At 40.1% G+C, this 25855-nt stretch overlaps 1 protein-coding gene across 1 annotated transcript in view; it reads left to right on the top strand.

The window, feature by feature from the left end:
- Positions 1-1040: 1040 nt before the first annotated feature.
- hook1 (hook microtubule-tethering protein 1) overlaps positions 1041-25855 on the top strand; it is a 90008-nt gene continuing 65193 nt past the window's right edge. The window contains exons 1-6 of the mRNA XM_072274670.1: positions 1041-1211; positions 16359-16444; positions 17513-17585; positions 18079-18129; positions 20806-20938; positions 22643-22710. Of these exons, the coding sequence (XP_072130771.1) occupies positions 1167-1211; positions 16359-16444; positions 17513-17585; positions 18079-18129; positions 20806-20938; positions 22643-22710 (456 nt within the window). The 5' untranslated portion in view covers positions 1041-1166. The remainder of the gene's footprint in view (positions 1212-16358; positions 16445-17512; positions 17586-18078; positions 18130-20805; positions 20939-22642; positions 22711-25855) is intronic.

Genomic DNA, 25855 nt, shown 5'->3' with positions numbered 1-25855 from the left:
GAGATAACTTTCATAGACGTTACATTCTTTGTAATTGCAGTTAAAGAGTTTTCAAGGCTTCACTTGAAGTAAAGGAAACGTTCCATTGTACAGTAAATGTTAGAATGGTTTGCATTGTCCTTAGTTTGGAGCAACATAAAAGAGCAACTTTAGTCTTTAAAAATTCCTAGAAACTTGGCTCAATATGGTAACAATTTTATTGCTGGATCGGTTTGCTTGTAAGCGTCATTTCCCGTTAATTATTAGTTTGTGAATTTACCAGAAAATTTAATAACTTTAATTTTTAATAAGATTGCCCGAATGTTATTTTATTTTCCAGTCTCTGTAATTAGCTAGATCCTTGGGGTGGTTGGAACAGCAGCTGCTCATAAATTGTAAATATCTGAAATGTAGCTATTTGGAAATTCTGCATTTAGTTGAGATGTGCCACTTTTACCTGGAGCCCGCGTTACCAATTCCGTGTTTTCTCCTGGATGAGGATCGTTCCAAACCACCACCTCATTTGTAACAAGTAAAGATTGACAACCGTTGAACCAATTAAATCAATCGAACTAACGATTTAAAGGTTTAATCCCTCCCGCAAATTAAATTAAAATATGACACAAAATATTCTGCTACGGCATTAGGCATCCAGGTATATTTGTTTTAAAAAAAAGTTATGAAAATGCATGGTTCGTCCGCATTAAATTGCAGTGTTAATATTAAAGAAGACATCCTTTTCTCAATTTTATTGAAATATGCTGCTGGAATAAGTATGAAAAATATTACAAGTAGTTTTCAATTTAAACATGAATATCCGGCATATTAATTTGTCTATTTATTTATTTATTTGCAATCTACCAAAATATTTACGTTCACTTTAAACCACCACAACCCCACTTTCTGCCACAATTTACCTGTCGTGAGAGGAACGCCTCAAGGAAAATGAAGAAGGAGGGGTTGGGACATCTATTACGATCCGGCTCCTGAATGGATACTGAAAGAGTCGATCAACACAAGGAAAGCCAATCCTAATATCCAATTTCTCTCTCTTTGGGCAGCCATTCAAGAGGCGTTCTATGTCATAATTTCCTTGCTGGCTCGGAGACGGAAGAGTGCAGACGAGAGTTAACATAAGTTTTGTTGCTTTTAATGATCTGATATCTTTGGTCAAGTAGTTTAAACCAATGGAAGTAAATAAATCGGACCTGTGCGATAGTTTGGTAATCTGGGTAAGTGAATCCTCATGAACTGTAATCAGCCAACGTCAGTTCGCCGGTCCCATGTTCACTTAACTCACCTGTGGTGTCTTGTGCAGGTAATGCTTGCAAACAGCCATTATAACCCTGAGTAAACGCGATTGCGACAGGTTTCATTTTCTGCTTAAATTACTAAATAATGCAATGTAATTACTAAGTTTATGGTGTGTTTGGCAAACTATTGTAAAATAGTGTAATTGCAACACCGTACAAAATGTTTTAATACTAAAGAGTCACTGTAGGCCTACACTCACGGACACAACTTCTCCATTGCTGTTACTACTGGTATATTCCATCATTTCCTTTGTGATGATTATTTTTGCTTTAAAAATATAGAACAGTTATGAAATCCAGAGTTTTCTGGACTTTGCTGTATAATTTGGCAACTTTTCCCTGACTTGAATATTACCTCAATGGTCTTGTAATTCACTTTTTTTTGTATGTTACAATGTATCACAGTTAATTTTTCAGTAATCAGTAAAGGTAAAATAGATGGAGGAGCCAGAGCTGGGTGAGTGGAATATGGGAAGGGAATGTGGAAAGCATCAGCTGGTGAACCAGGGGCTAAATCATCAGGATTTCTATAGAATAGATAATGTACTTAAGTGGTTTACTATAGTTGATTAAACTGGTATTTTTGACAAACCCAGTTCTGTTTTCAATTTCTCTGGTCAACTTTGTCAGGTAAAATCAAATGTATGCGGCAGTACTTGAACTATCCATTGTATAGGAAAGTTGAGTTCTGCTTTAGTCTGATGAACGTGAGCATCTGCTCCTATTGCAAAATGGCATAATAGGTGCAAATATTTTTTTTGTTATGAAGGAAAATTTACTTTAAAAAAAATCACACTGGAGTCATTGAACATCAATCCCATATAAAACCAGCTCATTCCACTAAACTATTGGTTAGGAATAGAATTTATTTGCTGTTTGTCCATTGTCTATAAACTCATTTTCTTTACACTGTACTAATTGCTTTTGATGATAGTAAGTTTATATAATTGTAGAATAACAAATCGCACAGAATTATTTTTTTTCACAAAATCTAATTGTTTTAATTGTAAAACACTGGTCTTCAGTTAACTCCATTTAACTCACTACTGATGCTGTCTGGCCTGATGAGAACGTAAACAGAAGCAGCCTTTGGCTCTTCATGCCTTCTCCACTATTCAGTAGGACTGATGGTCTTTCTCAGTACCTCCTATGTGCATCAAGATTTATTCCTTGATTCAGCTATTATTCAGCAATCAATTAATCACTGCTTTAAGTTACTACAGATTTGTAGACAATCGTCACAGTTGCAGTCTCACAAAGATCCTATACATTTTCTGCATTAAATCATTACTCTTGTATTCTAATCCTCCTCCAATTAAGGCCAACATTGCTTGCTGAACAGAAATATTAGTGATTTGTATACATGGACATTTAGGTCCTTCTGAACAATGACACATACATGGTCATAGTCATACTTTATTGATCCCGGGGGAAATTGGTTTTCATTACAGTTGCACCATAAATAGTAATAAAACCATAAATAGTTAAATAGTAATATGTAAATTATGCCAGGAAATAAGTCCAGGACCAACCTATTGGCTCAGGGTGTCTGACCCTCCAAGGGAGAAGTTGTAAAGTTTGATGGCCACAGGCAGGAATGACTTCCTATGATGCTCAGTGTTGCATCTCGGTGGAATGAGTCTCTGGCTGAATGTACTCCTGTGCCCACCCAGTACATTATGTAGTGGATGGGAGACATTGTCCAAGATGGCATGCAACTTGGACAGCATCCTCTTTTCAGACACCACCGTCAGACTAGCATTTCAGCATTTTTTTTTCATTTTATTTTCTACTAAAGTTGACAATTTCATATTTTTACACACTGTGTTCCATCTGTATTGAGGCTTCAGGCTGAGACCCTTTGTCAGGACTAACTGAAGGAAGAGTGAGTAAGGGATTTGAAACAACACACATCAAAGTTGCTGGTGAACGCAGCAGGCCAGGCAGCATCTGTAGGAAGAGGTGTAGTCAACGTTTCAGGCCGAGACCCTTCGTCAGGACTAACTGAAGGAAGAGTGAGTAAGGGATTTGAAAGTGGGAGGGGGAGGAGGAGATCCAAAATGATAGGAGAAGACAGGAGGGGGAGGGATGGAGCCAAGAGCTGGACAGGTGATAGGCAAAAGGGGATACGAGAGGATCATGGGACAGGAGGTCTGGGAAGAAAGATGGGGGGGGGGGAGGTACCCAGAGGATGGGCAAGGGGTATATTCAGAGGGACAGAGGGAGAAAAAGGAGAGTGAGAGAAAGAATGTGTGTATAAAAATAAGTAACAGATGGGGCACGATGGGGAGGTGGGGCACCAGCGGAAGTCAGAGAAGTGGATGTTCACGCCATCAGGCTGGAGGCTACCCAGACGGAATATAAGGTGTTCTGACGTGTCTGTCCAAGGCCTCCTCTGCTGTGGAGATGAGGCCACACTCAGGTTGGAGGAACAACACCTTATATTCCGTCTGGGTAGCCTCCAGCCTGATGGCGTGAACATCGACTTCTCTGACTTCCGCTGGTGCCCCACCTCCCCCTCGTACCCCATCTGTTACTTATTTTTATACACACATTCTTTCTCTCACTCTCCTTTTTCTCCCTCTGTCCCTCTGAATATACCTCTTGCCCATCCTCTGGGTCCCCCCCCCGCACCGTCTTTCTTCCCGGACCTCCTGTCCCATGATCCTCTCGTATCCCTTTTGCCTATCACCTGTCCAGCTCTTGGCTCCATCCCTCCCCCTCCTGTCTTCTCCTATCATTTTGGATCTCCCCCTCCCCCTCCAACTTTCAAATCCCTTACTCACTCTTCCTTCAGTTAGTCCTGACGAAGGGTCTCGACCTGAAACGTCGACTGCACCTCTTCCTAGAGATGCTGCCTGGCCTGCTGTGTTCACCAGCGACTTTGATGTGTGTTGCTTGAATTTCCAGCATCTGCAGAATTCCTGTTGTTTCCATCTGCATTGTCTTTACCCATTTGTTTCACTTACATCAAGACCCCAGGGGCAGGGTGAGAGATCAAATGCTGCTGTATCTGAGAAGCATTTGTTGTACTTGCATTGCGCTGTCATTAGAATTCCAGAATGTGAGTTTGCAACTCGTCAGCAGACTTGCACTGGCTGGCCATTAGCTTGACCTGGCACCTTATCCAGTTCCATATTGAATTTGCCTCCACTGCCCTCCCTCACAGAATATCTGTGACTAATTGAAGTGTCCAGGCTTTAAATTACAGCCCCTTGCAAGAGCATAAATCATAAATAAATCAGATGATAAAATCAGTGTGGAATTAATACTTAAGATCTGCCTTCAGATTCTATTTGCTCAAGACTCCAGAGGCATAATGCCACTTAGCTTTCCTACTTGGTGGTATTGATATTAATCTGTTTACTGAATTTTAATGTGGCAGATTTACCTTTATTAATTGAAGTCCAGCTGTACCCAGATAAAACACAATGAAAGATATGTGTAGGTGAACAATGTACAGTGTGCATTCTAGGAATACAGATTGAATCCTTGAAAAGCTCAAGCTATGGGCATGTTATAATGAACTTCTCAATTACTGCATTAAAAGTGCCCATTACACAGCTTTCCACCATAATTAATTCAGTATCTCTTACTCCAAAGTGTCTCCCTCAACAACGTAACTAAAGTAACCAAATATCATTACACCAAACTTGGGTTGCATTCCATCTTTAAGGTTTAAACAATCAGCCAACATGAGGCATCCTTGCCCGTCCTCTGGGCTCCCCTTCCCCCTTTCTTTCTCCCTAGGCCTCCTGTCCCACGATCTTCTCCCTATATCCCTTTTGCCAATCAACTTTCCAGCTCTTAGCTCCATCCCTCCCCCTCCTGTCTTCTCCTATCATTTCAGATCTCCCCTCCCCGTCCCACTTTCAAATTTCTTACTATCTCTTCTTTCAGTTAGTCCTGATGAAGGGTCTCGGCCCTAAACGTTGACTGTACCTCTTCCTATAGATGCTGTCTGGCCTGCTGCATTCACCAGCATTTTTTGTGTGTGTTGTATGAGGCATTTTGAAATTTTTTTGGGTCTTTTCAGTAGAAACTAAGGGCAGAGGTTTCAATGGTATTGAGGAAAAAATATTTCACCCAATGACTGGTGAATATCAACTTTCCTTCATAAAGATGATTGCGATAGAAAGCCTCACAATTTTTAAAACTGAAATACTTGGATGGATACTTAAGGAGCCATTACCTACAAGGCTATGGGCCAAGAGCTGAGAAGTAGGATGAGCCAAAAGTTCAATGTTGGCCTCCCTCGGCACATTGCACCAATTTGCCTCTTTGTCTGTAAGTATCTATGATACTTTTGTAGAAACTAGAAACAGTCTGTTGTTAGAAATCTCAGAACCAGCAACTAAATTCATTGCAGCTACTGTTTTAGAAAGTATATGGATCTCTGTCCAAAAAGAGCACTGAGAATGTTTTCTGTTGGACTGTTTGAAAAGATTTAGTATGTGGAATGTGTCATTTTTTTATCAAAATGACTAATGTCTTCATGATGTAAATAGTCAAGACAAGGAAACCTTTTGATCAAGTTTGTTCTTGTTTGATATGAAAGAATTTTGGAACGATTGCTGAAAGCATGACTTCTGATGCTTCTTGGTGGATTGACATCCAACCTGCTTAACCTGTCCTTCAATGCTTTTCAAATATTTTCTATGTTCTTACCATTCTACATCCCTGTGATATCCTTCAGCCTTTCAAACATTTCAGATATGTAAGATATGATTTTACTCACTTTGGTATGCTTTCAGCTATCAGCTACATTAGCTATAAATTCCAAAATTAATATTTTCAGATTTCATATTTTCTTATTTTCATTTTGATGTCAAAGGGAGCTATTTGGTCCATTGAGTCTATGCAGTCTCTTAAGGGTGATTCATACTTCTGCGTCAGCTCGACGCCGTAACCTATGCAAGTGACCTACGCACGTTGTGAGCACTTATACTTGTGCATTGGTGTGTCTGCGTCGCTCTGCAATTCGCGCATGTGACGCATGCACACACACCTGCCCGTGCAAGGGTTCATGGTCATGGTAGTCTTACTCAGGGTAAACAAGAAGCGAGCGTCATTTTTTGTAAAAGCAAAATGTGTCCTCCATAATTTCGGAGGTCTGTAAAGCTTTATGGAAAGCATTGCAACCAGAGTTCCTTCCCTGCCCTTCAGTTACCAAATGGGAAGCTATTGCAGCGTAGGAGGAAAAATGATGCTACAAAGCGGACCAATCACAGCTGTTGCAGTCTGCGTTGTCGCGACACATAGTTACATTTTGGGAGAGGTGTGCGTCAGGCTATGGCATAGGGATCCGCGTAGGGTTCACGGCTACACCGTACCTACGGCGTCGAGTTGACGCAGAAGTATAAATCAGCCTTTAGAGCAATCCCATAATTTAACCTATTCTCTTTCACATGTGCATGACCTCATGCCACTTCCTTCCCATTCTCATTCCAGCAACCTACACCAAGGGCAGTTTACAACAGTCAATTGTCCTACCTGCCTGCATGTCTTTGAGACATGGGAGGAAACCAAAACACTCAGGGGAAACCTATAAAATCACATTCTCTCAATTTGTCTCAATGAGTTAGAGTTGCTCCTTAAAAAGGGGTATCACTGATTAAGCTTTAATCATTTGTCATAATTGTTTTTTTTTGGCTCATCGTCTGAACTTGTTTGATAACCATCTGGTGAAGTACCTTTTGGTTGTTTGCTGTGTAAAAGGTACAACTGATATCAATGTTGCTTTTACAATCAAAAATCAAAACATTGTCTACCTCAAAAATAAAATGGAGAAGAAGGTGATTATTTTTATTTTCTTGTACAGTTTCAGACCATTTCCATCTGTTCTGAGTTTACAGCTCAGAGCCAAGACCAATCCATGAAGTAAAGTTTCCCTCATTTGACGCATAAATCATGTTCAGAATGTTCCAATGAAGTACCCAAATGAGTAATAGATATTAATATTGCTTTTTTAAAACAAGTGTGCAACTCAAGTAGTTGATATTCATTTCTGTTTAATGTAAAAATAACAATAAGAAGTTAAAACCAAGCTTGTGGCTTATAAGCAAATTTTTTACTATCCCATTGGTATTGGTGAAGTTCCACATCAGACAGTATGGGGATTTTTGCATTATCAACTCTTTGAATCATTTATGGATTATGGGCATTTCTGGAAAACCCACTTTTCACTGCCCTGGTGAGGATGCTGTAGCTAGTAAGCTGCAACCTCACACCAACCTGATCCATGCACTAATGGCAGCATTGAATAGGGGGTCAGACTTATTATGTACTTAAGTGATTTAGCATACAGGGGGTGTCATGCAACATAATAGAGAATATTGTCAGGGTGAAGACAGAACTTCATCAAAGTTATCTTATTCTCTCCAGTCTTTCTCTCTGCGTAATCTAGTCTCTACAGTATATACCTCTATTAGTAGTGATGCTATGGCTCTGTGTATAATGGCAGATTGAAGAGATTCTGAGCCGGGTACCACAAAGTAAGTTCCCAAGAATGAAGCATATTCAGGCCATTGTGTTTATAGACTGCAGATTATCTTCCTAAATAAAATTAGTGAGCCACATGATTTTTTGGGAAAAGTGCAGTTGTCACACAGTCAGTAGCTCCTTAATTCTTAAATTAGTTATTTGTTCTTAGGCACTATTGTGGAATTGGAATTTGAATTTGTGTCTTCGATTTAATGCTTTTAGTTATGAGTACGGTGACAACCTTCATGCTAATGTGTAAATGATGAGTTCATAAATCCTAAAAATGTCAAATGAACTTGTTACTCTGAACTTGTTTTCTATTCTTCGTTGAAGGAAGGTAAATGATATAAATTCCCATTCCCAAAATGTTATAAATGTCCCATTTTCATTCTAACATGTTAGTACATGGCCTCCTCTACTGCTGTGATGAGGCCCTCTCAGGCGAGAGGAGCAACACTTCATTTTCTGTCTGTAGCCTTGTACCTGATGGCATGAACATGGATCTCTCCCCCTCCCCCTTCTCTCCTTTCTCCATTCCCTATTTTGTTTCCCTTCTCACTTGTTAATTAAATCATTACTCACTTGTATTCCAGTTGTCAGACATTCCACCCTGCAAAAACTCACTTCAGGGAGGTAGCACCCCGCACCCCCCCCCCCGGCCCGTCGACCCCCAGGGGTGTATGTAATACTTTGTTTAGTGATTTTCTCTAATCTGTAAACCAAGTTGGGTACATGCAGAAAATGTGACATTAAAATATGTGCTTATATTATATTATCACATTTATTCTGTTACAACTTTAAGCAAGTCTACAGGGAGTTTGGCCTCGTCACATAGGACATCAATAGTGTAGCTCCTTAGCAGCCAGCCAGCTAGTTTAAATAATGTTAGCTACGCTAATGAACGAATGACACCTGTTAAACTCACCTCAACATGCCTTTTACATTTTAACCCACCATGGGCAATAGAAAAGTCACTGTTGCAAACAGTGCAGCGAGCAACACTGTCATTATTTTTGAGGTCGACTGTAAAGCCCGCCCACAGAGAAAACTGATAGGTCTACTTAGCAGGGGTTCCCAACATTTTTTGCACCGCAGACTGGTTTAATATTCACAATATTCTTACCAACCGGCCGACCGGGGACGGGGGGTGGGGGCGGTGGGGGTGTTAATCACGACCAGAATATAGGTGATAAGTCAATAGTATCATAACATTTTAAGTAACATTTGAATATTAAACACACAGCGCATATTTTCCCCGTATGAACATATAAAATAATTGCAACATACCAATATCGCTGAATCAGTGGGAGCCCTGGGCTTGTTTCCCTGCAACAAGACGGTCCCATCGAGGGGTGATGGGAGACAGCGATACTCGAAGGGGGTTCCTTATGTCCAGTCTATTCCGCAATTTAGTTTTCATTGCATTCATTTCAGAAAACTCCGCTTCGCAGCGATATGATGTTTGAAATGGAAGCAACGTTTTCAGTGCTTTAGTGGCTATCTCAGGATACTTAGCCTTGACTTTGATCCAGAATGCCAGCAGAGGTGTTATGTCAAACAAACTTTTCAGCCTGCCGTCATTTACAAGCTCGAGGAGTTGATCTTCTACCCGCGCTGACATGGATGACACGCGTGTAATGATCTTGCGTGTGTTCAAGTTCAACAGTGCGTGACAGGGAATGAGGAAAGGTGCAAATGACTCATATAGTTACATATCGCCAAATCATATTGTTTCCTCATGGCCTGGTGGTTGGGGACCACTCTTAGCACGAAGAGAGACCAATCAAGATGCTCGCTCTCCCTCTCCCTCTCAAAAAGATCTATTTCCGGGATATTGTATATAATTTCCGGGCGTCAGGGAGCCACTATTGATATGTGGGAGACTCCCGGATCTTCCGGGAGAGGTGGAATGTCTGAGTTGTCGAGATTTTTCAATGATATGTTCATCAACTTTCGGTATGGATCACTCAGTTTCTTTGAACTTCCTTGTGCATTGAGACAGTTTTCTCTCCCATTTAGATATAGCATGGATGATTTTATGATTGTCAAATTTAACATACATTTGTTATAGTTCACACATTCACTTAATTTATTACATGTACTTTGTATGGGATGTTCATTTCTCAGTATTAGCTGTGGCTCACTTTATGAAATATAGTATACACTTCAGAATTAAACATTTCCGAATTAAATTCACACTCCAAAAACATGAGCACAAGAATGTATTTCATTGGAATAGTAAGGAAGTGTTGGATTGTTGGAGGGCCTGTTTCAGATGAGAAGCTGAATTAAAGCCCAAATTCTCTCTCATGGAGATCAAGGCTCAAAGATGATGGCACTACTTTAAAAAGTAATGGGAAAGAGAGATGAATATCTATAGAGCTTATTTCTAATTCAACACGTGCCTGCCAAAGGTGCAGGGGGGAAGCAAAGGATGAAAGTTTGTGGACAGATCTATTTAACTGATTAACCTGATTCATTTAAAAGTTTCTTGCAGCTTTTTCTTGCAGGTCCATATATCGTTCAAGTCCAAATTAAAATTTTATGTGGACATCAATAAATTTTCCAACAAATTAAGAAATCTTACAAATTTACACCAAATAAAGCACTTCTGGACAATTTGATGTGTGAAAGGTATTCTGGAAAGGCTTTCATCATCTATATACTACTAACACTCTCATGCTCTGTCTGTTTGTTTGTGGCCTCCAATTAGTGCAAACGGTGCACTACAGTGGCACATTTTTCGGCTAAGTCAAATTAAAATGTGCTAACTTACAGAATGCAGGCAAAGTTCAGGGTTATATATTCATATAAAATTGCTCATTCGCCAAAAATCAACAGGCTCGCTTTCACCCGAAACCTGATCGGCCATCATGGAAATTGGGACGCGACAGCCCAATGCATGCGCACGGCCAGCCTCTGCAGCGACACCTACTGGAGCAAAAGGACGGGGCAGCTCTATTTCAAAGGGTCACATTCTGCTAACTACCACCATCAGCATGTGCAGGATTGGGACAGATCTAACTGCCACCCATCAATAAGAGATAATTAAATCTTATTGTAATGACGTACTTCGAGACATCCATAAAACTCTTTGCTGCAGTCAAAGGACAGCGGTGACTATATCCCGTCTATTTAGGAGAGCGCCAACCACATCATCAAGAATAATCCGTGTCCTTTGGTGTTAGTGCTTCGTATCTTCCATCCAGCATTATGGTAAAAAAAATGGTAGCCTAATTATGCCGTGTGGTAAGGGAAGGGGGACATTATTGTCAAGAGATGATGCCAAACGCGGTTGGGAAGCGGCAAGGAGAGGGAGAGAACAAGAATCAGATGAGGCCAGGGCTGCATGACTCCAGAATCAAAGAGTCAGGGCAAAAAAAAAATGAGAGAAGAAGAGACAGAGGAGGAGAGGTGTGCACATCTCCAGGATCAGAGACAAACAACAAACAGCAGAATAGCTGAAGAGATGGGGGAATGAAAGGGCTGCACGTCTCCAGAATGTCAAAAACAGGCACAGAAGGAGGAGAGAGGAAGAGACAAAGAAGCTGAGAAATGCATGTCTCCAGGATCAGAGACAAAGAACAAACAGCAGAAGAGATGAACAGATGGGGGATGAAAGGACTGCACATTTCCAGAATGACAATGAGAGGCACGAGGGTGGCTGATAAACCAGAAATGATGCCATCAAAAGTATCCTTCATTAAATGAGGAGGAGCTATATTTGCTTTGCTACACGTCATTCTTCTTTAATAAACAGGTTTTCTACTTCAGTTTCCAAAGCAAAGGGATACCAATAGTATTCAGGAAAATTTAATGTTCATTCTGGTCACATCACACTGCACTACCCTTCTCTCAAAGGGTGCCCCAACGGGTCACCCCATTGTCTAGTTTCTAATAGAAATTGGAAGCATGCATATTACACTTCTGTGGGTGTATCGTCATCATTTTGAGTTCCTGAAAGATATATAAACTGGCGCACCAGAGACAAAGAAGTATACTGTGACTGTCACTGTGGCATCAAAATATCTGGTAGATTTACAGAGCTGTGGTTCTCTTTGTAAGGTCGTATATTATATAAGTTAGATATTTAGATAATCAATAGTGTTAATCTCCTCCCAGGAAATTTACACCAGGCTGATGGAAAAGTAGCTTTGTTTTGCTTCCTTAGTTTGTTGTCTAAAACAATCCATGCATAGATCTTATTACACTAATCAAATAGTCTATTCAGTCATACTACACCATCATGGATCCTGTTTTCAGACCTGCAACTGAATACCATATGTACAGGCTCACTATCTTTCCATAATGAACGATCTGATAGAATGACTTTACTGTTATGAGTTGTTAGTCACGTGGGAATTTAGTATTTATCTCAACGCATTTGTGTGTTTTTAAAGTATAATTCAATTTCTATAATGTTAACTGATCTATATAAAGCTATAGACAAGCACAAAGCATATAAGCTTTTGAGTAATCCGGAAACCTCATCATACATTTTGCTTTTATATCATACCATCTGCGCATCAAAAACATGCTCTACAATGTATAATCAATGTTTCAGCAAATATCTAATACTGCTGGTTAAAGATGATGTTATTTTGAAAGGAGCGTAATAAAAATTGTTCAGTGAAGTAACAATAGTTCAAAAATAACTAAGCAACTTGTTTGAATATCCAAGAAATTTCAGATGTTGGAAATCTGAAATAAAACAAGAAAATATTGGAAAAACACAGCTCAAGAAGCAGCCGTGCAAAATCCAGAGTTAACATTTCAGGTTCAATTTTTTTTTTAAGGATTCTGAAGAAATATCTGGAACTAAAATGTTAGGATACTTCCTTTCTCTATAGGTGGAACTTCAGATCAACATTTTCTGTTTTTAAAACCAATTTAGATGATTACATTGATCCATCTATCTATTCAGTAAGTCAAACAGCAGGGGTTCTTCATCATAAGTAATTTGCCTTAGTTCTACAATTATTAAGTAAATCTTTAATTAGCCAAAACTATTTTTGTTTAATTTCCTTGAATCAGGATTTTCATTTGAAAGTGTTTATCTCTCAGTCCCTCTCTTTCTATGTCTATATGATTTTTATTTAAGGGTGGACATAAACTTATCATGGTAGAAATTATGCAAACACAAGCAAATCTGCAGATGCTGGAAATTCAAGCAACACACATAAAAGTTGCTGGTGAATGCAGCAGGCCAGGCAGCAACTCTAGGAAGAGGTACAGTCGACGTTTTGGGCCGAGATCCTTCATCAGGACTAACCTTCGTTAGTCTCGGGTCTTGGCCCGAAACGTCGACTGTACCTCTTCCTAGAGTTGCTGCCTGGCCTACTGCGTTCACCAGCAACTTTATGTGTGTTGCATGGTAGAAATTATCTTGGAATTAAACATCTTTCTCTCATTAGTTTGTTTCCTGTTCTTTCATCAGTTCAAAGCAGCCCTTTTTTATTGTCCATTATTTTGCTTAATTTTGGTTCTGCCTCTCTTTCATTCTTAGGAGTTTTTCATCATGAATCCTGTTTTCACTTAAGAATACTGTGTGAAGAACTGGCAGTTTAAGCCAGTTCATAATGGGGAAGAAATGAGGCAATTTAATTTGCTAATTTTGGTACTGGGGAGTCTAAAGTGAATGACAAGTTTTAAAGTGCTATGAAATTTCTATAATTTTTTTTATGAGGAAATGTAACACAACAATCCGTGTGATTTCTTATCCTGCAAAAATAAATTCTATCACTTTAAAATTGGTATAAAAATAATACTAATAGATTTCTAAATATATTAGAAATTAAAGACCATACAATATATAAGCAGAATTATCTCATTTGGTCCATTGTGTTTGTTCTGCCATTTGATCATGGCTGATTTATTTTCCTCCTCAAACTCAATCTCCTGCCTTACCCCGTAACCTTTGAAGTTCTTACTAATCAAGAACTTATCAACTTTTGCTGTAAATATACCCAATGACTTGGCCTTCACTGCCATCTGTGGCAATGAATTTCACACATTGACCACTCCCAGCTAAAGAAATTGCTATTCATGTTATGTTCTAAAATGATGTCCTTTTATTAGGTTGTACTCTCTAGTCCTTAGTTTTCCACTATTGGAAACATGCTTTCCACATCTACTCTATCTTGTCCTTTCAATATTTGGTAGGTTTTAATGAGATCTCCCTTCATTCTTCTAAAATCCAGTGGGTGCAGGCCCAGAGCTATCAAATGCTCCTCACATGTCAAAGATTAGTGAGGATAAAACTAAAGTAATATTATTTAAGAGGTGTTAAAGAGCATGGTGGAGTGGGGGAGAAGTTTGAATTTTGATTTGTATCAAAGGAGGGCTTAATCGTTTCCATACTTCCTGTTACTTTAGTATTAAATATCTCATAATATTTTCTGCTTCTCTGTCAGGTCTCCTCTTGAATCTAAATGTGACTAAGCATTTTACTGCTTTGAATACTCTAAAAGTTCATTTTGACTTAATCCTCCTGTTTCACACCTACCAACTTTTAACCATCTTGGAGAGGGATGAGAAGTTGCAAGAAAATCTAACAGAAAATGTATTTTATTGAGTGGCTAAAGTGGATTAAAGGATGGCACAGTACATCAGCTGCTTCGCAGCTCCAATGACTCTTTACCTTTAGTGCTGTCTTTATGAAGCTTGTATGTGACTGTATGGGTTTTTCATGAAGCCTCCATTTTCTCTCTATGTTCCAAAGATGTGGGTTGGTAGGTTAATTTTATTGACCATTATAGATTTCCCTTTGCATGTAGGTGAGTGGTACTCGGGGAGCAGAGGTTAATATGGGCAGAATAATCTGGGATTACTATACATGGGTGAGTATGGATTTAGTGGACTGATAGGCCGGTTTCTGTTCTATATAGCTTTGTCTCTAGATTACAATTGATTACATACCATTTTTGGCATGGAACCCCTCTCATAAATGAATCAAGAAAAACAATTGAAGAAATTCTCTCATCAGAGCAGTGATTAAAAGCATATGTTGAACTTTGTATGATACAATAGTTTAAAATACAAATTTCATAAGTCAGTTTAGATCTGGAATGTATTGTTCCAACCAGAGTTTTGGATAAATATAACAAAGTACAGGATCTTCCATAAGCCTGGTTGTGCAGCCACCTATGATAGTGAGAGGAAGTTAAAAGAAAATGTACATTACCCTGAAACAGGGGTGGGTTTTTGCATATTTTCCTATGAAGGATTTAATGGCTGTGTAAAGCCCCAACCATCATTTGATTACTGTGAGGCAACCCAGTAATGACTTTATTTAGACTTCCCAAACCAGATATATGACTTGCATGATATATTTTTCACATTAATTGATCTTTGTATGGAGCTCGATAAATATTCCTCTGGGTCCCATTTTTAAAGAAAGCTCACATAAGCGCTCAGCCATTATCCCTCACTTTATTTGCTTGTACTTCTGCCCCCGTTGTCAAATGCTGAGATGCCAGTGGGTGTACAAACTTGCAATCCTCTTCAGTTGGCAGTTGTGTCTTGCCAACACCATTGTTCTCAAACTGGACGTCTGCTTTCCAAAGCCGCATAATCTGTGCCACCTCTCCATCCAAGGATGAGAATACCTGAATTCCTAGGCAAGACATTTTAGTATTACAGATGTGTTTATTTAAACTTGTGAGGGCACGTGACCAAGTGGTTAAGGCATTGGACTAGTGACCTGAAGGTCATGAGTTCAAGCCCCAGCCGAGGCAACATGTTGTGTCCTTGAGCAAGGCACTTAATCACACAGTGCTCTGCGACGACACTGGTGCCAAGCTGTATGGGCCCTAATGCCCTTCCCTGGAGAGTGAAGACTTTCCAGGCGCAGATCCATGGTCTTGCAAGACTAATGGATGCCTTTATTTATTTTATTATTTAAACTCGAGTCAGGGATAATTATAGATTTAAATATTCCAGAATAGTTTAAATCAAACATTTAAGCTATCCAACATTGGGGTGGCTGAACAGCTATTAATAACTAGAGTAGTCATGATATGCACAGATCTGTAGTTTATTGGTTGTAAACTCTATATATTCAGCAATAAGGCTGCTGCTTCCTGGAAGTAATTTGATATGCATGATCAACTCCAACCAATGCTTGATGTTTTAGAATAATAAATACTTGGGCACCAGACACAACTGAAGGATCAGATGACTTTTAAAGGAACAAAACCCAGGTGATTCCTGCAGTAAAAGTAGTAATATAATACTGGAGTTCAGGTAGCAGCTGTGCAAGTACTTATTGTTTGTTTGATTTATTCTTATCTACACCTGTAATTGAAAGAAATCTTGCTTAGCAACCAGTGTGATTCACTTTCAATAGAATAATGATACTTTATCATGTTATAAAAGAAAATCATGAAAAGAAACCATCATAAAATGTAAAAGAAGAGTATTGCCATAATTGTTCGAAGAAAATTTATCTTTCTGACACTATAATAAATTGCCTATTAATTTACAATGGCTAATGGATGATATGTCCAATCATCATAATAGTGTCGACATTGTTGATCTCAATGGATGTAATTTATACTTGGATTGTCAATGTTTCCTTCACAGCTACAGACGTTTAATGTTTCTTCAGCATGTGGAAGTATTCAGGATTTAATCAGTGGAACTACCATGGCACAGGTTCTTAACCAAATGTGAGTCATTAAACTTGAGCCTTTCTCTAATGGTGTGGTGCACATGCTATGTATCTTATAAAGCCTCATTGAGACAGGCCCTGGGAGCAGCAACTGACAATGGTAACTCCAGACACAGTTAAACCGTTTTGGGAGAAGGAGGCTGGCAAAGGGACTCCAGTTATTTCAAGGAATTGGGTGGTTAAGAGAAGTGATGGGTGAGGTGGAAGAGGGTCAATTTGTAATTACAGTTTTACTTGTAATTAAAGCAATGTGGCTGCTTGCAACTTCAATGTAGAGCTTATAAAATGTTACCTTGGCTTCCAATGGAAGGACTATTATTAGGCCACATCCAGGATATTGATTGTGATGGTTCCAAATGTTGCTCTGCCCATAAGCACCTCAGGAATGCACAGCTGTGTGTTCCATGTTAATTCATTAAATACCCCTGGCATAATTATGTGTGCTGCAGTATATAATAAGAATATTCCTATGCAGTAGCTGTTTGCTGAATTATTTATTGAAGTATCAGAACATGTGAAGAAAAAAAACCCAAAATAACAAACTGGGAGATTTTAATCCTTTGTGGTTACAAAGGAATGGTTGTGATTTTTCTGTTTTGTTATGTCCTGTACATTTCTTGTCCCGTGTTTCCTCTTCAACATGTGTTGCAGTTCCCTGGGACACCTGCAATTACCCTTCCACTGCTGACACCTGCTGGGGACTGCTCCCACTCCCATTATATCACTCTCTCTCGCCCATTCTGCAGAAGGCTCTACCACACCACACTTCACACTTTTCCCCGTTACCTTAACTTACTTAATGAATATCATAATGAGAGCAACCTTCTTAAGGGTGGGTGTGCCTATGTTTCCTCTTTATCCTGTGTTACAGTTCCCTGGGTTGCACTCCCACTCTCCCATTCTGCAGTAGACACTACCACACCACACATCACCCTTTTTTCTTTTATCATAAACTTTAATAAATATCTTTTGTTTGTAATTCCTGTTGTGGCCTGACTCATTTGTGTTGCTTCCTGAGAATAGGGGTTGTAACAGTGTATAACCTTTCTTTCTGCAATTCTTGCAGAGACCCATCTTTTTTCAATGAATCATGGTTGAGTCGCATTAAAAGTGATGTGGGTGAGAATTCCAGATTGAAGGTACAGTTCTGAATGCTATCAAGCTGATATTTTTAAGGATTAAAGCATCATTGGGATGTTTTGTGTAATAATTAAAAATATGACATGTACATTATTTTAGCAAAGAATTTAGAGGTATAAATTCATTCCTCTTCTAGTAGCTCTAAAATGAAAATGTTAAACTGGATTCAAATTTCTGTGAACTGTGTAATGGTAAAACATTGAAGTGTACAGTGGTCTTTAACAGAAAATATAGAACAGTTTGGGACAAATTCTCAACAGCTTTTAATAAATTGCAAAATAGCATACTTACTGAACTAGTATAGTTCAACTACCAATATATAGAACAGCCCATTTATACAACTTGATCAAGAAAGAATCAAATGCAAAGCTACGCTGGTTTCATATTTCTGTACTAATTATTTATCTGCCTCGACTTACAAATGCAAAGTTTCTCCTCATAGCAGTCTGAAAGTACTTATATTATTTCTTATGTGTTTGCTATTCTCCACAGCTGAATAATCTAAAGAAGGTTCTTCAGATGGTTCTCAATTATTATCATGAGGTAACATTTTAAGTTACTATGGTAATGGTGCATGTGGTGGGGAAGTGGAAGTAGGAGAGCTATCCCAGAAAATATATCCACGTGTAAGTTTTCACCCTGGCATTAGAGATACATGCCTCTCCAAAGACCAGCACATCTGAATGTATTCCCTTTAGTTTAGAAACTCAGAACTTCGCTAAGTAGCAAGATTACACAGCTGTAAATTTAAGGCTACCTTTTCCTCTTAAAACTTTCATTTTCCTGGAGTTCTGCCTATTCTATTAAGCTAATGGGCAAAGGGTGTTTTTGTAATGTGGATGCAGTGTTTATTCAGTCTGAACTAGTCAATGTAGTTCTGATTAGAAAGCCAAACGGCTTCTGTATTGTTTAAACTACCTATAATGTAACTACAGCTTCTTAACCCTCATCCAAATCTCAATCTTGCTATCACTTGAAGCACTCATCTATAATTTTATAGGCTCTTTGCTTCCCCATTTGCCTCTATACTGGGTTCTAGACCTTCAGCCTCCATAGATTCCACCCCTGAATCTGGAAGCTGAACAAGATCTACTTACCCAGATCTTGCTAATTTACAAGGTTTCTTTGCTCTCATGTATTAAACTAAAATTTTCACTCCTCCTGTAATTCATTTTCTTGCCTTTAACTGTACATCAGCACTGGTAGTTTCCTAGTGCCTTCTTTTAATTCTCATCCTCTGGCTATCCTTTTTTTCCATCTTTCGAATAGTGAAAAAGACCTTGGCTTTTTTGTCCCCAGGAACCCTCCAATTTGCCTTTAGTTTTTATTCCCTAAGTCCATCCAACACACTATCTCCTCAGTCCTGATGCAGGTTTTCAACCCAAAGTAGTTCCTTTCCTTCCACGGAAGCTACTCGACCACTCAGTTCTTTCAGGAAATTGTATGTTGCTCCAGCATCTGCAGCCTCTTGTGTTTCTATTCTGTGTCTCAAATCCTTTTTATCTCTTTCTTTCCTTCCTTCTGTTTCTTCAGAAGATTTGCATGAACAGTATGCAAGACAAGCTTTTCAGTGTGCCTATAAAATGTGCCAATAATGAAACCAATTTCAATCCCAGGTGAGGGGATTCTTCAATTTTCCTATCTCTTTTCCATAGTGCTTTTCCAAACTTTCTGTGTCCATCCCTTTGCTCTCAACCTACAAGAATGAAAAACCCAATTATCAGAAAGTATATATTGATAATTGAAGAATTCAGGAAGTTTGCTTGTTTGAATAAGTTCCGCTTGTTTAGGCTTCCACTCTCTTTTTAGGAATGCAACTATCGTGTGTGAATTCTATACCTCATCTGTAGAAGGGATTATATTCAGAAGAAATTAGGTTTATATAAAGTCATTATTTATCTCTCCAAGTTCAGACTACTACTTTTTAAAATGCTATTTTCATCCTTGATTTTCTAAAGGCAAAAGTTTGAATACTTTGAGGGGATTTTCCGTTTACATGACTGTTCTTCATCTGGAGTCTAAACTGTAAATGTTAACAGATTACATTCAAATGTAGGAGCCATTTCTGCTGAACCTAATCATATTCTCCAAATGTTCATACATGCATAACTTCCATTTAGCCACTACTACTTCATTAACAACTTAATGAAGTTATTTTAATACTCTGCTGTTTTGATTTCTAAATTCAACTAATTTAGCACAGGTTTGCAAATTAAATCTGTATTTTAAAGATCTGGATGGTCTCATTCTCTTTTCAATAGTATATTTGCAAATGGACTGAGATTCATCTGTTCAAGATTTCAAAGTAAATTTATTATCAAAGAATGCATACATTATACAACCCAAAAGAAGACAATTTAAAAATAAAGACCAACACGCGATGCGCAGAAAAAGCGAAAAAGAACACACACCATGCAGACAATAGAACTGAGCAACTGCATTCTGAACTACACTGACTCCTTAGATCTGAACCCCAGAGCAGCCTGAAGTAGGCCCAAAGCCTCGGTATGAGTCCATCATATTAGTGGGCATAGAGCACGGCAGCTGGGGGGGTAGTTTTCATAGCCTCTCCTTAGCCAGGGAGAGAGGAATGAACATTCACAGGAGAGTGAATGAAATCTGCTCCTGCCTCCAATCCCTGTCTTTCCAGTGTATCATTTAGATTGTCCAAACACCGTATCATACTTTGCACCAGGACCCAGTGACCACTGCCGTAAACACACCTTCCAGGCCTAGAACACACCATCCACTGAATCACTCTGGGCCCAGATTTTTCTGCCTAGCCCGAAGCCCCTCTTAATTCCTCCAGATCAGCTCAGCACCCAGAGCGATCCAACCTCACGCCCGGTCCACGGGAATCAAAACTTCGCTACCTTGGCTTTTCCGCTCCGAATGGCTCACTCCATCTGCATCAATTCTGCAACATACCAGGACCGTTCATCCCTCAAATTCGATTCGCTTTTGCTCGCCGCTTCATTGTGGCGATAATTTACCACAATTTACTTCATAAAAGGTGATATTAGTATTAGTGGAATTTATTGCCTTTTGAATTACCAGTGGGCTGTTGCACGCGTTCGGTAGCACCATCTTGAACATTTAAAGTTCAAATGTTTGATGTCAATTAAATAGTTGATAGACATTTGAGAATTATTTGTCTCACTTGTACAAGAAATGACATGTCTAACAGCTACACTGTTAGTAATTGAAAACAATTTGCAGGTACTCGCCCAACAGATCGCAGAATCTCTTCACCCAGATTTGAGTCTGATTGTAGATCATGTCGATGTAGTGGAACTCGGCAGATTGCTCCAACTGATTTTGGGGTGTGCAGTAAACTGTGAGAGGAAGGAGGGTACGTGTATTGAAAATTTATAATTTTGTTTTGTCAGAGCATTGCAATCAGTTGTATGTGCTCCTTTAGGGCTGTATTGTTTTTTTAGAAAAAAGGACATTTCACATTAAATCATCTGCCCAACTCCTGAAGAAATTGATTAATGCTGAGATATGATTTTTAGGAAAATCATCCATCCTTAACTCTGCCAGTACCTTTTAGTGTAAGCTCAGATGGTTCTGGCAACTAGACAGTGGGAACATCATAAATGAAGTGATGTTGTTTATACAGCATTCCCACACATGTGCATAGTTGCTACAGTAGCTATTGAATACTCTTCCCACCTGAGAGAACTTATTCCAGGCATACCAGTCTTGCTGACACGCCAGCTGATAACTGTTGTTTTAATGCAAACTGGGAGTTGAAGCTGCACCAGATGTCTGGACATCAACTTTTTGACATCCAACAGAAAACATAGAGCAGCACAGCATAGAAACAGGCCCTTTGCCCCCCTCCCTTCCTCGACGTTCCCTCCCAGCCCCATCACATCTGTGCCAGTGTAACTAATACATCTGCCTATGTATGACCCATATCCCTCTTTCCCTGTGATATGTATATCCAACTGCCTCTTAAATGTTGATATGGTATCTGCTTCTACCATTGCTTCTGGCACTTACCACACTCAATTTTGTATTAAAAAAACACTTCCTCACATATCTTCTTTAAACTTGCTCCCGCTCACCTTTGGAACCAATGTGCTCTAGTGTTTGATATTTTTACCCTGGGAGAATTACCCTGATTATCTGTGCCTCTCATTATGTTATTTTCTCCGATTAGCTTTGCCTTCAATCCCCAATCCTCCAGGAATAACAATTTATGTTTGTCCAACCTCTCCTTGTAGCTCAACTCAACCCAAGCCAGCATCTTGTAGAACCTCTTCTGCACCTTCTCCAATGCCTCCACATCTTTCCTGCACTTTGGCCCCCAGAACTGAATGTAATAGTCCAAATGTAGGCAAACCAAAGTTTTATACAGCTGTAACAAGATTTGCTAACTTTTATATGCAGTAGCCCAGCTGAAGAAGGCAAAGATCCAGTATGCCTTCTTTGCCACTCTATCTGCATGTGCCACCTTCAGAGACCTATACACTTGCACCTCATAATCTTTCTGTGCATCAGGCTCCTAAGGGTCCTGCCATGTACTGTATAACTTCCTCTTACATTTGACATCCCACTTCTCCAGATTAAACTTCAGCTGCCTTTTCTCTGCCCAAATATCTAAACTGATCTGTATCTTACTGTATCCTTATACACACAAAGCTCCACCATTTTTCAGCTGATCTGTAAATAACTTCTGCAAGTTATTATATGTATTGCAAATAGCAGAAGTCCTGATAAGTCACCTGATCGCAGGTCTACAGATCAATAAAACACCATTCTGCCACTATCTTCTATTGTTTATAACCAATTTTTATCCATTTTACTAATTCACCGTGAATTTCATGTGACTTAATCTTCTGGAAAACCCGACCTCAAAAGATCCTGATAATGCTCTACTGAAGTCCATTTAGACAACATTGTCTGCCCTACTCTCACTGGCTGTCTTCAGATTTTTAAATACACGGTACAAATATAATTATTTTTAAAACTCCATGAGTGAACGATAAAGATTTAAGAAATACATTTTTAATTGTGATACTTTAATATATTTAACTTCTAATTGCAGAGCACATCCAGATCATAATGACACTGGAAGAGTCTGTGCAACATAATGTGATGACCGCCATTCAAGAAGTAAGGAAACACAGATCTAAGTGTATCATGATTTTAGTGTAGGCAACAGTTTGTTGAATGTTATAACCTTTCATAGCTGAGGAGGATCAGGATAGAATGACAAGATCTAACTTGGAACCTGTCCTTAACTTATTGAAACTATTTGTGACTCCAGCCCCATGTCAGTGTGCTTGATTCCTAAGGTGCCTTAGTGAAGTACTTAGCTGGTGCAGCATTATTAATACTATCTGCATCAATGGTGGCCACATTTGGAAAAAGAATAACAATGGAAGAATATTCTGCATACAGTATACTTCTGTTACCATTGACCATTTCTGCCATCTCCCTCCCCTTTCTCGATCTCTCTGTTTCCATTTCTGGAGACAAACTGTTGACCAACATCTTTTACAGACCTGCCAATTCCCACCGTTATCTTGACCACCTCTCCCCACCCTGTCTCCTGTAAAAGTGATATTCTCTTTTCTCATTTCCTTCACCTCTGCCACATCTGTTCCCAGGATGCAGCTTTCCATTTCAGGACATCAGAGATATCTTCCTCCTCCAGAGAATGGGGTTGCCCTTCCACCATCATTGATGCTGCTCGCAACTACATCTCCTCCACTTCTTGAACATCTGTGCTCATCCCATCTTCCCACTTTCCGAACAATGATAGAGTTTCTCTTGTCATGACCTGCCACCTCACGAGCCTCCCATCATCCTCTGTAACATCAACCATCCCCAAAGGGACCCTACTATCAAACATATGTTAAATCCACACGCCCCCCACACTTCCACAGGGATTGTTCCCTCAGTGATTCTCTTGTCCATTAGCCTCTCCCCACTGATCGTCTTCTCGGCACTTATCCCTGCAAGCAGCCTAAGTGCTACACCAACCCATTCAACCCCTCCCTCACCTCCTTTCAGGGCCCCAAACATAGTTCTTCCAGCTGAGACAACACTTCACCTGTGTATCTGCTAGGGTTGTTAATATTGAGTCTGGTGCTCGTGATGTGGCCTCCTCTACACTAGTGAGACCTGTTGTAAATTGGGGGACTGCTTCATCGAACTTTTCCGCTTCATTGCAAAAAACAGAACTTCCTGATGGCCAAATATATTAATTCCGATTCCCATTCCCATTCTGACATGTGCCAAGATGAGGCCACCTCAGGGTGGAGGAGCCACACATTATATTCTGTCTGGGTAGTCTCTAACCTGGTGGCTTGAATATCGATTTCTCCTTCCAGTAAAAAATAATTTCCATCTCCCTGTCCTCTTCTATTCCCCACTCTGGTCTCTTACCTCTTCCCACTTGTCTATCATCTCCCACTGGGTCTCCTCCTCCCTCCCGTTCTCCTATGGACAACTTTCCTCTCCTATCAGATTCCTTCCTCTCCAGTCTTTCAACTTTCCTACCTACCTGGCTTCACCTATCGCCTTACTTTCCAGTCCTGAAGAAGGGTCTCGGCTCAAAACATTGATTGTTTATTCAACACACATTAAAGTTGCTGGTGAACGCAGCAGGCCAGGCAGCATCTCTAGGAAGAGGTGCAGTCGACGTTTCAGGCCGAGACCCTTCATCAGGACTAACTGAAGGAAGAGTTAGTAAGAGATTTGAAAGTTGTAGGGGGAGGGGGAGATCCAAAATGATAGGAGAAGACAGGAGGGGGAGGGATGGAGCCAAGAGCTGGACAGGTGATAAGCAAAAGGGATACGAGAGGATCATGGAACAGGAGGTCCGGGAAGAAAGACAAGGGTGGGGGGGAGCCCAGAGGATGGGCAAGGGGTATATTCAGAGGGACAGAGGGAAAGAATGTGTGTATAAAAATAAGTAACAGATGGGTTACGAGGGGGAGATGGGGCCTAGCGGAAGTTAGAGAAGTCGATGTTCATGCCATCAGGTTGGAGGCTACCCAGACGGAATATAAGGTGTTGTTCCTCCAACCTGAGTTTTTTTTTCCCTCCCCCGTCTCTCTGCTTTCCCTCTCCCCCCCCCCCCTGCTTTCCGCCGGGATCACTCCCTACGCGACTCCCTTGTCCATTCATCCCCCCCATCCCTCCTCACTGATCTCCCTCCTGGCACTTATCTGTGTAAGCAGAACAAGTGCTACACATGCCCTTACACTTCCTCCCTTACCACCATTCAGGGCCCCAAACAGTCCTTCCAGGTGAGGCGACACTTCACCTGTGAGTCGGCTGGGGTGATATACTGCGTCCGGTGCTCCCAATGTGGCCTTCTATATATTGGCGAGACCCGACGCAGACTGAGAGACAGCTTTGCTGAACACCTATGCTCTGTCCGCCAGAGAAAGCAGGATCTCCCAGTGGCCACACATTTTAATTCCACATCCCATTCCCATTCTGACATGTCTATCCACGGCCTCCTCTACTGTAAAGATGAAGCCACATTCAGGTTGGAGGAACAACACCTTATATTCCGTCTGGGTAGCCTCCAACCTGATGGCATGAACATCGACTTCTCTAACTTCTGCTAATGCCCCACCTCCCCCTCGTACCCCATCTGTTACTTATTTTTATACACACATTCTTCTCTAACTCTCCTTTTTCTCCCTCCGTCCCTCTGAATATACCCCTTGCCCATCCTCTGGGTTCCCCCACCCACCCCTTGTCTTTCTTCCCGGACCTCCTGTCCCATGATCCTCTTGTATCCCTTTTGCCAATCACCTGTCCAGCTCTTGGCTCCATCCCTCCCCCTCCTGTCTTTTCCTATCATTTTGGATCTCGCCCTCCCCCTCCCACTTCCAAATCCCTTACTCACTCTTCCTTCAGTTAGTCCTGATGAAGGGTCTCGGCCTGAAACATCGACTGCACCTCTTCCTAGAGATGCTGCATGGCCTGCTGCGTTCACCAGCAACTTTGATGTGTGTTGCTTGAATTTCCAGCATCTGCAGAATTCCTGTTGATTGACTCTTTATTCATTTCCATAGATGCTGCCTGGCCTGCTGAGTTTCTCCAGCATTTTGTTTGTGTTTTGTTAGCTATAGTATAAAAATGCACATCACAAAATGCCGAAAATACTGTATCAGAAAACACATAATATAGTGAAAGAGCATCCAAGATGGAGATTAAACAAATCAGTTTTCTTGGACATTGCATTCTTGAAATGTAAAAAGGTGAATCCATATGTGAAATATTATCAGTGCTGATG

This window comes from Mobula birostris, chromosome 12, assembly GCF_030028105.1.
Source record: "Mobula birostris isolate sMobBir1 chromosome 12, sMobBir1.hap1, whole genome shotgun sequence".
Lineage (NCBI taxonomy): Eukaryota > Metazoa > Chordata > Chondrichthyes > Myliobatiformes > Myliobatidae > Mobula > Mobula birostris.
The sequence above is the reverse complement of the archived record's forward strand: the minus strand, read 5'-3'. Positions and strand labels throughout refer to the sequence as shown.